The sequence below is a fragment of the Heloderma suspectum genome, chromosome 1 (genome assembly GCF_057233095.1).
Source record: "Heloderma suspectum isolate Gila_16-S chromosome 1, 16-S_ref, whole genome shotgun sequence".
Taxonomy (NCBI): Eukaryota; Metazoa; Chordata; class Lepidosauria; order Squamata; family Helodermatidae; genus Heloderma; species Heloderma suspectum.
The window spans coordinates 77,152,217-77,167,206 of NC_139458.1; the positions used below are offsets into that span (position 1 = coordinate 77,152,217).

The following is a 14,990-nucleotide window of genomic DNA, read 5'->3' on the forward strand; positions in this document are numbered from 1 at the left end:
CACTGACTACCGGTCTGTTTCCAGACAGAATTCAAAGTGCTGGTTATGACCTATACAACCCTATACAGCTTGGGACCAAGCTACCTGAAAGACTGCCTGTTCTCATATGAGCCCCCCTGGTCTTTAATAACTTCTGGAGAGGCCCTTCTTTCGAGACCGTTGCCTTCAGAGGTACATTTGGTGGTAATGTGAAAGAGGGCTTTCTCAGTGGCTGCTCCCTGGTTGTGGAACTCCCTACTGAGGAAGGCCAGGTTCACTCCCTCTCTGCGGTCCTTCCACCAGCAGGCAAGGCCTGCTTTATTCAAGTGAGCCTTTGGTGGATAAGCGGGTCTGTTGGATTGGAGGTTGTTTTCACTCTCTTATTGTTATGTTTTTAATTGTTTAACATATTTGCTTTATTATTGTGGTGTAGTGAGAGCCAGTGTGATGTAGTGGCAAGAGTGGTGGACTAGGAGTTGGGAGATCCGGGTTCTAGTCCCCACTCGGCCATGGAAGCTCACTGGGTGACTTTGGGCCAGTCACAGACTCTTAGCCCAACCCACCTCACAGGGTTGTTGTTGTGAGGATGAAATGGAGAGGAGGAGGATAATGTAAGCCGCCTTGGGTTCCTTGCAAGAGGAAAAAAGGCGGGGTATAATTGCAATAAATAAATAAATAAATAAATAAATATTGTTTTTATAAAATTTTATTAGTGATTGTAAGCTGCCTTAAGTGCCATTTTTGGTAGAAAGGCAGAATACAAGTTAAATAAATAAACAAGTAAATACCGGTAAATCCAATGTTGGTCCAGCTGTTACTTTTGCCCTTCCTCCATGATTTAGGGCATCTCTACACCACTCTAAAATCCTGCATTTAAAGCGGGGCTTTCTGCTTCCATCTTAAATGATCACAACTCCCTTTTTCACCCGCTTCTTTCCCCCCTCCCCCTTCCCCCTCATTCTCCTCGTATCTGTGTCTTACATTATCTTTCATTGATCTCACTCCTCTTCTTGCTGCTTTTCCTCTTTTAACGGAGGGAACGCAAGCGGAACACAACGGGGTAATTTGATAGCTCATTATCTGCAATCTATTTAAAAATGGAACAAAGGGCATTTAGTGCAGGAGATGCCTTGGATGATCATGGCATCATATAAAGAGCCCGCCAACTTCCATGAAGGAGCAATCTCAATCGCAGAATAAAAGCTCCGCGTGAAGAAAGCCGTTGGTCAGACCTCCCCCACCTAGTGCCTTCCTGTTGTTTTGGACTGCAACTCCCATTAATCCCAGCCAGCATGGCCAATGGTCAGGAATTCTGGGAGTTGTAGTCCAAAACATTTGGAGAGTACCAGGTTGGGGAAGGCTGATTTAGGGTGCAATCCTATAGCCACTACAGAGTGGCTAGATGGCCATAGGATTGTTTGGTTTCCAGGAACTGACCTCCCCCGCCGCCTTGTAGGCAGCGCAGATCATCCCCTTGGATCGTCCCCTCAGATGAGCAGCACAGAGTGGGGCAAAAGGGGATGTTCCCTGGGGCAGGGAGGGGCAGGGAGTGTGGAAGTGCTGATCCCCCACCCCTCGAAGTCCCACAGCTAGACAGCTGAAATTGGCTGTCTAGCCCCAAATGCAGAGTGCCTGGAGTGCAGAGGAGAAGATCCGCTCCATGCTCCACCTGCCCTGCATTGGATAGGCGGCTGCCTCCAAGTTCGGAGGTGGCCGCCTATCCCAACAGGATTGCTCCAGGCTATCCCTTCATTGTTATCTTTTAAAACATTTGTTGTTGTTCAGTCGTTCAGTCGTGTCCGACTCTTCGTGACCCCATGGACCATAGCACACCAGGCCTTCCTGTCCTCCGCTCTCTCCCAGAGTGTGCTCAAGTTCATATTCATTGCATCCGTGATGCTATCTAGCCATCTCATCCTCTGCCGTCCCCTTCTCCTTTTGCCTTCAGTCTTTCCCAGCATCAGGGTCTTTTCCAGGGAGTTTTCTCTTCGCATTAGGTGGCCAAAATATTGGAGCTTCAGCTTCATTATCTGTCCTTCCAATGAGCAGTCAGGGTTGATTTCCTTTAGGATGGACTGATTTGTCCTTCTTGCAGTCCAGGGGACTCGTAAGAGTCTTCTCCAGCACCACAGTTCGAAAGCATCAATTCTTCGGCGCTCAGCCTTCCTTATAGTCCAGCTCTCACAGCCATACGTTACTACTGGGAAAACCATAGCTTTGATTAGACGGACCTTTGTCGGTGAGGTGATGTCTCTGCTTCTTACTATGCTGTCTAGGTTTGCCATAGCTTTCCTCCCAAGGAGCAAGCGTCTTTTAATTTCATGGCTACAGTCACCATCTGCCGTGATCTTGGAGCCCAAGAAAGTAAAATCTGTCACTGCTTCCATTTCTTCCCCTTCTATATGCCAGGAAGTGATGGGGCCAGATGCCATGATCTTCGATTTTTTAATGTTGAGTTTCAAACCAGCTTTTGCACTCTCCTCTTTCACCCTCAACAAGAGGCTCTTGAGATCCTCTTCGCTTTCTGCCATTAGGGTGGTATCGTCTGCATATTGGAGGTTGTTGATAATTCTCCCGGCAATCTTAATTCCGACCTGTGATTCATCCAACCCGGCGTTTCTCATGATGTACTCTGCATATAAGTTAAATAAGCAGGGTGACAATATGCAGCCTTGTCGTACTCCTTTCCCAATTTTGAACCACTCAGTTGTTCCATGTTTGGTTCTTACTGTTGCTTCTTGACCCTCGTACAGGTTTCTCAGGAGACAGGTAAGGTAGTCTGGTACTCCCATCACTTTAAGAATTTGCCACCGTTTGTTGTGATTCACACAATCAAAGGCTTTAGCGTAGTCAATGAAGCAGAAATAGACGTTTTTCTGGAATTCTCTTGCTTTCTCCATGATCCAGCAAACGTTGGCGATTTGATCTCTAGTTCCTCTGCCTCTTCGAAACCCAGCTTGTACTTCCGGTAGTTCTCGGTTCACATACTGCTGAAGCCTAGCTTGCAGGATTTTGAGCACCACCTTGCTGGCATGTGAAATGAGTGCAATTGTGCGGTAGTTTGAACACTCTTTGGCGTTGCCCTTCTTTGGAATTGGAATGTAAACTGACCTTTTCCAGTCTTGTGGCCATTGTTGAGTGTTCCAAATTTGTTGGCATATTGAATGCAGCACTTTAACAGCATCATCTTTTTGGATTTTAAATAGCTCGGCTGGAATACTGTCATCTCCACTAGCTTTGTTGTTACTAATGCTTCCTAAGGCCCACTTGACTTCACTCTCGAGGATGTCCGGCTCAAGTTCAGTGACCGCACTATCATGGCTATCAGGGACATTAAGATCTTTCCTGTATAGTTCCTCTGTGTATTCTTTCCACCTCTTCTTAATCTCATCTGCTTCTGTTAGGTCCCTGCCTTCTTTGTCCTTTATCATGCCCGTCTACTTATTATTTATTAATCTGTGTACATGATTCATTACTTACTTATTTTAAGAAGCTGAAATATTATTTTGAAGTATAAAATGGTTCTGGAGATTGTTCATGCGGGTAGGGGAAGGGATTTCCTGGTGACATCACAAGTGCCAGTGAATAAGCCCCAAGCATAGCAGATACAATCTGCTAAGAGCCCGCAGAGCTGTTTTTTTAGAGCTCAAAGAAAGGTATGTTCAGCTGCGTGCTTCCCAACAGTCACCAGGGCAGAGCACTACATGGGAAACAGCAGGTGGAGGTTCTAGTTCTGCTACAGGAAATATGGGATTAAGGCAAAATTCATCTTAGTCTGGGATTCAATCCCTGATGTCTCCCAGTAACTGGGTCTCAAGCAGCAAAAACCCTCATATGAATCCTTGGCAAGCCGCTGCAGGCAATACAGTCTCTAGATGGACCAATTGTCTAATAGTGTATGCGACCATTTTATATGGTCATATCGACTGAATGTAAGGAGGGCACTCTCAAATTAGCTCTAAAATGCTGGGCCTGGGCCTGGTGGGGAGTTGTGTGTATGTACAGGAGAGTGAGCCTGGGGGAGGAGTCTGTTGCACCACGATGCTATGAAAAAGCATAATCTTGGATGTTGCACAAGAGCCAATGTAAAACGGTCAGTGTTGCCTCTTGTTGAAATGAGAGAAATTCCCCACTTCTGACATAGGATTGGATCCAATTTCTTTTGCATCAGGGGAAGCATTTCCTGTGTGGAGTTCCTCTCAGAATACTCCTGCCAGTGGAAAGGGGAAGAAGTGATCTCTGCAGATTCTCCCCCTCCCTCAGCAGGCCTCAGCACCACTTCCCCCACTGCTCTGGAGGGTCCTCCAGCACTCTGGAACAGATTGTTGTGGAGGGGGGATAGGGGACTCCAGGGGAAGGGTGAACAGATGAAGGCCACCTCCTCCCCCATTCTGCCAGCAGAAATGCTCCATTGGACTGGAAGCCTCCCATGGATGAAAGGAGCCCTTGTTTTCAGAGATCCAAACTATTTTATTTATTTATTTATTTATTTATTGCATTTATACCCCGCCTTTCTCCCTCTCGCAAGGAACTCAAGGCGGCTTACATTATCCTCCTCCTCACCGTTGTATCCTCACAACAACAACCCTGTGAGGTAGGTTGGGCTGAGAGTCTGTGACTGGCCCAAAGTCACCCAGTGAGCTTCCATGGCCAAGTGGGGACTAGAACCCGGATCTCCCGGCTCCCAGTCCGTCACTCTCACCACTACACTACACTGGCTCTCTATACTATAGCGCAAGGGTAGGCAATCTGGTACCCTCAAGATGGTTTTGGGCTACAACTCCCAGCCAGCATGGCCAACGGTCAGAGGTTATGGGAGTTGTAGTTCAAACCATCTGGAGGGCACTAGTTGCCTAGCTCTGCCACAGAGTTTTATTTATTCGTTTATTCTATTTATAGACTGCTTTTCAAGAGGACTTTACATCAAATATTAAAACAATAGATAAAAATCATACAATGAAACAGAAAAGATGAACAACGGTTTGTCTTGAAGAAGCTGTTTCTGCTTCTTCTCCCCTCCCCTCAAGGCAAGATGATTCTTCAAGGCCCCTGTGGTGGCAGTTGGGGAAGACAGAAGGGAGGGGCCACCACTGGAAGCTGGATGGTGGCAGCTCATCAAGCTGCTTCTGCTTGAATGTTTTGAAAGCTTTCCACATAGCAACCTGGTTTATAGACTCTTGCTTCAATCACCCCTGTGAGCAGGTGGGCAGATGAGTCCTTTATAAACAGAACTGGAAGTAAATATAGCCAACCAACCAACCATAATTCATCCCCCCCTCCCCACCCACATATTTACTGCTTTTGGAGGCTACAAAATAGACATCAATTACTGTTGAGCTAATCTGGAGTTAACATCTGCCCTGGATACCTTCTGAGGGATCCAGAACTGCCATTAATGACACCTATAAGGTAAAAGTTGTATATTTTACTGGAATGTTCAGTTGTTTCAGAGTTGCAAGCTTTCAAACTGTATGGGGTTGTTCCTCAGGCACCATTATTGTGAGGCAAAAAAGAAATAAAATGAGAGGGAGTAAGCTCTGACAAGTTCAAGCATGGTTGCTGGGAACGAGGATGCTCTGAGAACAGAGGAGGTGGTATGGGCAGGCTGTGATATTGAGATACAATTTGCTTGTCACTCAGTAATACAAGCAGAGGATTGTTGTTCCTTGCTCTTAGCCCAACAGACGACTTCTTTTGTTTTATCCACTGCAAGTAAATTCATCCTTATTGGCATGAAAGGCACAAGCAGCAGCCTGCTCCCTAGACCCTGGTGCGGTTGCCCTGCCCCAGCACAGAAAATTTTGGAAGAAGCAGGTGCTCTTCTTCATCCTAACTTCAGTTTAGTCTCATTGGAGGGCGAATGTCATGTTACCTTGCTAGCTGTTTCTGTTATCTTAGAGGGTTTACTGCTGTGCTTGCTATGAACTAGAGCCTCGTGTGGTGCAGAGTGGTAGGCAGCAGTATTGCAACCGAAACTCTCCCCACGACCTGAGTTCGATCCCAGCGGAAGCTGGGTCTCAGGTAGCCGGCTCAGGTCGACTCAGCCTTCCGTCCTTCTGAGGTCGGTAAAATGAGTACCCAGCTTGCTGGGGGAAAGGTAGTCACGACTGGGGAAGGCAATGGCAAACCACTGTAGTCTGCCACGAAAATGCCAGTGCAAGCAGCATCCCTCTAGGGGTCAGTAATGACCCGGTGCTTGCACAGGAGGAACCTTTCTTTCTTGCTTGCTATGAACTGCCACTTGGTTCTATTATTTATCTCTGGGCTTTTTGCGCATAAAAGCCAATTCTAAAATTCTGTATTCTGACCGAAAAACAAAACAAAAGCAAAACAGCCACAACAAACAAAGCCAACCCACCAAAGTACCCATATGTTCCCATTCAGAGAGGAGGAGGGTCATATAAAACAGAACATGCATATATCATCTTTCAAACCCAGCCAATCAGTCACAGAAAGATAATATAAACTCATCCCTACAGTAAGTGTTCTTTATTGACAGTGGAGGCTGGTGGCTCCAATTTCTGTGGGGCTGTGCATCCATTCTGGGTTTCAGTCAGAAACAGCCAGAATTCTAAAGGAGCTGGTTCTGGCTGGTTCTGACTGAAACCCAGAATGGATTCACAGCCCCACTGAAATTGGAGCCACCAGCCTCCACTGCTTTTTGCTGTATTATAAGAACATCAGAAGACTCCTGCTAGATCAGACCAAAGGTCTATCTAGTCCAGCACCTTGTTTCCCACAGTGGTCAACCAGATGTATCTTGGGAAGCCCAAAAGCAGGACATGAGGACAATCTCCCTCCCCATGGCTCTTTCTCAGCAACTGATCTTGAGAGGCATGCAGCCTCTGATTGTGGAGGTAGCATAGAGCGTATCAGTAGCATTATCCTCCAAGAATTTGACTCATCCCCCTTTAAAGCCATCTAGTTCAAGCCATTCAGGTACACCGAACCACCGCAAAACAGTGTAGAAGCTGGATTTATATTTTAAAATAAAACAAATCAAAAGCAAGAATGTGTTCATCTGTGTTCTGAATCATTTTTCCAGAAGTGTGTTAGGTATATATTTCTTTTTTCTCAACTCTCCCTCTAGGGATGGACAGATAGTCTACTTCCAGTCTGTGTCACTTTCACTTCTGTTCATTCTTAAATCTGTTCCATCCTGTTTCCAGATTAAAGCACCATTTAAAAAAAAACATACAAAAATTGCATTTAAATTTGTTTTTAAATACACATTTTGAACACATTTTCTCAAGGTATACTTTGAACTGTATTTTGTCTCAAAATATATGTTTTGAAATTAATTTTATCTAGAAAAATGGCATTTTAACATGCATTTTTATTCATTTTTTGAGCTGAGAACTACATCATAACATTTGGAGAAGTTCAAAATCCAAAGGATAACTACATTCCATTCTGCAGATTAGTCTGAGAGCTGTGAATCAGGTCAGTTCATATCAGAATTTGCAAAGAATGAATTCATAGAATCATAGAATAGTAGGGTTGGGAAGGAAGAACATCGAGTCCAAATTCTTCAGGCACCTTCAGAACAACTTAAAAGAGATGGCTTATAAGAATGCTCATTTGCCTGGTTTGGGATGCTTACCTCCCAAAAGACTTTCCAATGGCAGATGGCCGAGCTTCATAGTAATACTGTTTGTACTCATCCATCCATACTTCTGCAGTACGTTTAGTATTTCTGCAAGTAAGACAGGAGAAGCACTGTTAGGCATAGTTATTTTACAGCACAGCTTGCCATGACATTCAAAAGCGACCTCTTACAGAAACTTCAGCCCTCCCTAACTGGCATGTCATCACTAAATTTGGAAGCACAAGAAGAAATATTCCAAAAAGAAAGAACAATTGACAAGGGGTTGTGCCATACTTAGGGATGTCAGAGAAATCGACAATTGATTCAAATATCAGATTTCTGTGAATCTGACCTGCGGATTCTGTAGTGGGCCAGCTTTTTCTAAGGTGTGTAGATTCTGTGGAGTTTCAGACCATTCTTTAACTTTTGGGGGGATTGTGTAAATGCACATTTGTGCAAGTGTGCAATTGCACTGATGCACATTAGCACAAGTACGCATTTGCAAATGAACAAAATTCTTGTACAAAACATCCAATGAGTGGACAATGGAACAAAAGAGGCCTGGCAGTCCATGAAACACAGAAGAAATGGATTTAACAAAATGTGTACATCTCTAGTCATACTTATCTGCAGTGCATGAGCAAAACTCTCCCAACATGTAGAGCATGCAAGGATGAGATGTGCTAGAAGAACACACCTGATCCATACCTCCCAATTGTTGCAGCTATTGTGTTGTACAGTGTACATTTTCTCATTTAGACCCTGCCCCCCTGTACTTTCGACATATGCTGTTCCATGTTTCTCATTCATTTTAACCCAGAGTCTAACTGAGCCCAATACCTTGTTAGGTGATATTCTCAAATTAAGAACAAGCAAACCACAAACATAATGGGGGTTGGGGTGGAACAACACAGAACAATTGGTCATGTTACTGTGAAAAAAAAAAACGAAATGTCAGTGCTACTGCAAGTTTCCATACCCCCACATAGCAGCCAATGCAGTCCTATGGCAGTCAGTTGCCCTCACAGCCTCCACTCAGAGCTGTCACAGCTCTGTGGCACATCTGGAAGATCCAGATGCCTCAGCTATAATCTCTTAGCCTTCTTAAATACTTGGGATCATAAGAGGTGCAAAAATGTCTTCTCCTGTATAGATCTGATGGCCGCTGTGATCATCATCAGAGGTTCTCCTGCTTGTGCCAAATCCTGCAGATGTCCATCAGGCGACAACCAGGAAGGGGCCCTTTTCCATGGTGGTGCCCACTCTCTGGAATACCCTCCCACTGGAAATAAAACATACTCCAATTCTGTTGTAATTTAGGTGCATGTTGAAAATGTTTTTATTCACCTCGGTGTTAACTATTTAACAACACCTGTTATGATTTTTAGTCTATGGCCTACTGATTTGTTATATAGTTGTACTTTGTTTTAGCTATAATGTATATTTATATTGCAGTGTTATTGTTGTACACCACCTGGATATGTTGTACATGACAGATGGCATAGAAATATTTTTAAATAAATGAAGCTGTAGCAGCTGTGAGTGGAGGCTGCGAGGACAGCTGCCAGCCTGCCATAGGACTTTATTGGTGGACATATGCAGGGTAGAGAAACCTGCTGTGTGGTGACATCACATCATGTGTGTTGTATTATTGGATGTTACCAGTGAAAAGCGAAAGAAAAGTGGGGTTGCTGTTTTGGGCAGCAGCCACTGTTTCCCATAATAGATGAAGTATCAGCAGTTTGTGAAACCCCACACAGGTATTAACATTGGGTTATTATAGACCACAAATATGTGTCTGTGCAGTTGTACTCCCGTACTATAACTTTTAATACTTAATTTTAAAAATCATACATGAAATTGCTACTCATTGTCAAATACACGGGTTTTTATGAACTGCTATTTAATCAGGTTATAGCTCACATGCTATACTAGATTAGTAAAGTGTTTTTTACAAGTATACAAATGTTAACCAACACTCTAACTCTCAAAGTCCAATTCCTACTAAAATGACAGGGACACATGCTTCAAAACATTCTTTCCTGAGCATTAGAGCAGTGTTGGCTACAAATGTGATTGAATAAAACAGCAATAAAGAAGAGTAAATTAAACTGCAGTAAAGATGGATTTGGCCAGGAATATCGAATTTGTTTTCATAAAGACCTTCTGAGTTCATATTCATGTCCCTGGGTGAGGGGTAAATTGACAAAAAAAACCCAAAAAGTTGTCCCCAGTGCTGTTTCTTTTCCTAGGGGACACCCCACAGCCCAGACAGACCTAAATGCATTCTACCACCCTCCTGTTTCCTGAACTGGGATCAAGAAGTGATCCATTCCTACTTGATATAGGTCAGTGCGTTGCCCTCAGGGAAGTCATACGGATGGCGTTTCCTGAAAACGTGGCCCACTCGGCTGCAGGGAACAATCTCCAAGCTACCGCCACACATCCAGACTCGGAAAGAAAGCTCTAGAAAAGATCCAAAGCAACAGGAAAAAAGAGGTAAAACAAGGAACACCCAGGATTTATATCTTAAGTTTTACTCTCTTCTCACCTTGCATATACCCAAGGCAATGGCAAAAGCAAGATGACATGATGGAAAGAGAGGGAATTAAAATTGAGATGATGTTCCTTGTTGAAGGGGAAAAGATCTTGTCCTTCCTGCAACTGATTACCCCTCCCTGGTCCTTCTGATCAGATTACTGTTGATGTTTCTGGCCTTTATAGAGGGAATCTTGCTGCCAGCTGCCAGAATGTATAACATTATTCCCAACAATAGACCTGCGCACCAGAGGAAGATTCTTTTAGTGTAAAGATAATGATGCTCAAGAATTTAGGATTGGCAGAAACTCTAAAGGGAAAGACTGTAAATATTAGAGAACATTTGCAAAGTAACATGGATCAGTTTCAAGGGAGGGGGTGAGAGAATCTGTGTGAGACAGTAAGAGACAGAAAATGGGAGACTAATGTATGATCTTAAGGGCATTGGTGAAAATTGGCAAAAACAGAGTACTAGAAACCATTGTGGAGTTCCAAGCAAAACATTTCAGCCGCATTCATCACTGAGATTAAAGAGTTGCCAAAAGATTATGGGAAATCTGGAAAAACATGTAATCCACTTTAATCACTGCTTAAGGGGATGTCTGCACCGGTCACTTTTCATGCTGTTTAAAATCATTACATGCCACTAGTGCTTGTGTAGTCCACATCTATTATGGGAATGGATCTGAGAGCTGCAAATTCTGGGCATCAAAAGCACAATGAGCTCTTTAAGACCCATCAAAATACTTTTCTTAATATTCAGTGTGCTTGGAACTATATCCTTTCTGCGCAACATTGGTGCCGAACCCCAAACTCTACTATTGATTCACTGTTTAGCAATCCAGTTTTCTAAAGGCAGAGTCTGACCCTGTTTATTTAAGCAGAAACATCCCCCTCCCCATTTGCTTCCAGAGGTTTTGCTGCCCTGAAGTGAAATTATTTTTTCTTTTTTTTAAAGGAGCAGCCGTTCTTTGACGTTCTAAAGCTCATTTGAATCAGTGAGGAGAGGTGACCTTGCCAAGGCTTATCGGTCCATCCCCTTGTGTTTAATATCTGTCACTCTGGTCAAGCTCTGTATCGGCATATTTATTTGGAGGCACAAAGGAAACATCAGGAAAGGGGATGCAAAAGAAATTGCGAAGGAGGAGAGGGATAGGAGAGGAGGCTAGAAAGGACTCTCACAGATATTTCCTATTATGGCTTGTTTTTGATGTGCTCTTCATCTGGATGATGAAGGTTAGTATTAGATAGTGAAAAACAGTGGTGGCTAGTGACACAGTGGTGGGGCAGGAAGACCAGACAAGCCAGCACCCTATAGTGACAGAATCCCTAGATCAGAGATGTGGAACGTATGGTCCTTCAGATGTTTTTGGATTCCAACTCCCATCAGCCCCGTCCAGCATGGCCAGTGGTCAGAGATGATAGTAACTGGAGTACAATAACATGTAGAGGGCCACAAGTTCTCACTCCTGTCCTGAATCCTGGCCTTCTCCCCAATCCCCTAATTCTTTCTGGATTCAATCCTCACAAGTGTAATTGATGACCACTATATCCAGCGTTTCTTCATAGTGGCACCCACCCTACGGAACCACTGCGGGAGTTGGATCTGGCCAACGTCTTGCAGATTTTAGAAAAGGGCTGAATACTTCTCTCTTCACCAAAGCCCTTATGGCAATTTGGTTTTAATGAATTTAGGTGGGAAACATTTATCTGTACCTGTCTTTTATCATTTTTTATTTTGGTGGTATTTAAATAGCATTTAATGGTGGTTTCATTGTATTCAAATTGGATTATTTCTGTAAGCTGCTTTGGGAGCCTGCTGGCTGATAAGTGGGATAGAAATAGAAGAAATAAATAAAAGAGACTTGCATCCAAGATCTTAAATCCATCGCCCCAATCTCAGAATGCTAGAACCCTCCAAAGTCCTTAGATACCCTCTGTTTTCCAACCCTGGCACAATTCCTTCTCTAGCTCCTAGACCCCTTCCAACATTGCTAGGCCTGCTCATAAACAACCAAGATAAATGTGCTCAGTGTGAAACCTTTAACCTGTTTGTGTAACAATTAACCTACTTTACAGTTTCTAAGATTTTTCCTTCTTCTGGATCCCTGTCCAGATATATATGCCCACAAGGTGTATCTATGTACATGTACATGTGTGAGCCAGTAATAAAGATCCTTCCAAGGTGTTGACAAATAATTTTTAGAATAGTATTGACATACACATAGTTCTGCACAGTGCTATGTGTGGTGGTAGGAAACAGATTCTATTAACTTGCAAGTAACTCTTGAACAAGGGCCAAAGCACAGATTTACGACGTTGCCAAACAGAAGAAAATGTTAGGTTGTATGACCAGGAATTGCAAGACTCACTTGTGAAGGACTGATGAGAGAAGGCAACACAAGGAGGAAACTGCCCAGAGAGCTTTGGCTACTGGGCAGTATAGAAATGTAATTAATGAAATGAAATGAAGGAGAACTCAAGGCACCAACTCACCAAAATTCTCTCCTCCCCAGATATCCATCTGAGTGTCATATTTTCCAAGGTGGTTAAACCAAGACTTATCGATCACAAATATGCCCCCAGCTATGACAGGTGTCCTAGAGAAAATGAGGGAGAGAATGGCCATACACTTATTAATAAAATGTTCTTAAATGCAAAGGAACATACTACATTTGTGTAGTAGCATGTTCTATCTAGAGTGCTTTAGAAAGAATAATCATTAGACAATAAAATCCTCTACGAACTGGTACAGGAGCAATATCGTTACCTTGATTTAGATATCACAAGTCAGCTGCAAGATCACATCTGCTCCCATGCACACACAAACACACAATACATACACGTCTTATCTGAAGTTGAGTTTACATTGGCTTAACAAGAGTTTGGCAAGAGCCTTCAAATATGGTGTAAGAATCCTGGTTATGCAGAGAGCCACAGGTATATACATGAACTATGGTTCATGTATATGCCTGTGTAACACAGCTGTGGTTAAAGGAAGCAGAGGAATTCACATCAGAAGGGATGCTGGGGGGGGGGGCACAGAATCCCGCAGCCTGCTCCCAATCTTGCCCTATTATACTTACACTGGCCCTAAGTCTATGAAGCAGCTAGGCAGGTGGAAGATCCTGAAGCAAAGTGTGTATTACCAAATTTTCCACACTAAAGGGATACTCAGACAGGTGCTTCCTTTGCTCCCAGATGAACCCTCTAGCCCCAGCTGGGAAGACAGAGAAGTGTCCTGGGCAAAGAAAGGCAAATCTTTACATGTGGGCTGTGGAATACACAGTCCACACAGGTCCCAGTCAGGCATGTGGACCAGCTGAGACCAGAATGAGCTAAAAGCATCCTGGATATTTGGACTGCAGAGGTTGGAAGCACCAAGTCCCCTAAATTCATTCAATCTGAACATGCTCTAATATAATCTTTGTCAGAAATCCAGTTCTCAGGAGTGTAGGACCGGTTGCTGCTACTGTTAGACTATCACTTCCGAGATTCTGCTACTGTTCAAAGTAAACTTAGAATCTTTCTTTTAATTGAGATAGTTTTGCTGGCCCTTACCGGAATAATTCATGCTATGTTTAATATACCAAAATGAATTAGGCAGTGAATATGGAGTTCATCACAGAAAGCATGTGCTGATGACTTTGTCTAAACCTTGGGAAGAAGGATGGGCTTTTGTTGGAAGCAGTAGACCTTATTCCAGTTGCAGCTCACACACCAGTTTGGAAACGTCAGCTATTCCCACTAGACAATTGGTAACAATTTCTAAAATGAGGACAGTGACATTTCCCCTACCCTCACAAAGGTGATGGCAGCATATATTCATTACTGTCTGAAAAAACAATATAATATGCATTGCATATTATAGTCATGCAAGCCACTCAAGCCAACATATTGAGTTGCAAGTATTTGTCAGGAATATTAACGCTCTTCAGGGAACAATAGATATTGATTAACTGTAGCTCTGAAATGAACCACACCTGACCCCTGAACACTTCCCATGGCAACATCAACAAATGAAGCAGCTTTTTATATCAGACAAAAGATGAAATCTAAAAGTGATGTTGAAAGAGAAAGTTGCACAAAAGAGTTTACCTTATGGACTGGGTAGGGTCAGTTCTAGACAACTTTTGCTCAATGGGAATCTGCTCCCACTTAAAGTGAAGACTCCAGTCAAATCCTAGAACAGAGTAGAAGAAGAAAACCAATGGCAGGGGCTATTTGGGTAATGTAAACGTGAGCAAAATATGCTTCAAGTCTCCATTTTTGAACAACAGTGGAACATATGATCAACATCTGAGGCCCTCCCTGAGGGAGATTCAGAGGTTGGCAACAATTATCATCTTTTTGGGGCCTGTTTAAGACCTTCCTCTACTCCCAGGCATTTGACAGCTTATGATAGGGCTTTTTAACAGGTCCTGGGGAGATTATTGTTGATTGTTTTTATATTATGCTTTATCATATCATATCATATTTTTAGGGGTTTAATCTTTGTTAACCACCCAGAGAGCTTTGGCTGTTGAGCGGTCTAGAAATGTAATTAATGTAATGTAATATTGCTTAGCGATGGTTAGATGATGGTTATTCTGCTTTGGCATACAAGATCCCAAGGCAGCAAGGGCCTCCTATGTAACAGCAATATGCAGAAATGTAGCTAGGCCCTGAGGTATCCCTGTAGAGGCGCCCTGTTCCTTAGTGGTATTTATCTGTGCTCAATTACACAATTCCAAATCTTCCAATATGTGTTCCCAGAGAGAAATGCAATAATTAGTGCCTCAGCCCTTCCACTCAGGCTGTCCTATGCCTCATTGGCTGCCAAAGTTATGAGACATTAATCAGCACTCTCAGTGGGATGACATGTATTTCCGGGAACAAAGTCTCT

At 43.3% G+C, this 14,990-nt stretch overlaps 1 protein-coding gene across 1 annotated transcript in view; it reads right to left on the bottom strand.

The window, feature by feature from the left end:
* The window catches only part of GALNT16 (polypeptide N-acetylgalactosaminyltransferase 16), a 211,899-nt gene that overhangs the window by 33,916 nt on the left and 162,993 nt on the right, over positions 1 to 14,990 (bottom strand). The window contains exons 8-11 of the mRNA XM_084847928.1: positions 14,204 to 14,288; positions 12,602 to 12,705; positions 9,907 to 10,033; positions 7,583 to 7,675 (exon numbers count right to left, since the gene is read on the bottom strand). Of these exons, the coding sequence (XP_084704054.1) occupies positions 7,583 to 7,675; positions 9,907 to 10,033; positions 12,602 to 12,705; positions 14,204 to 14,288 (409 nt within the window). The remainder of the gene's footprint in view (positions 1 to 7,582; positions 7,676 to 9,906; positions 10,034 to 12,601; positions 12,706 to 14,203; positions 14,289 to 14,990) is intronic.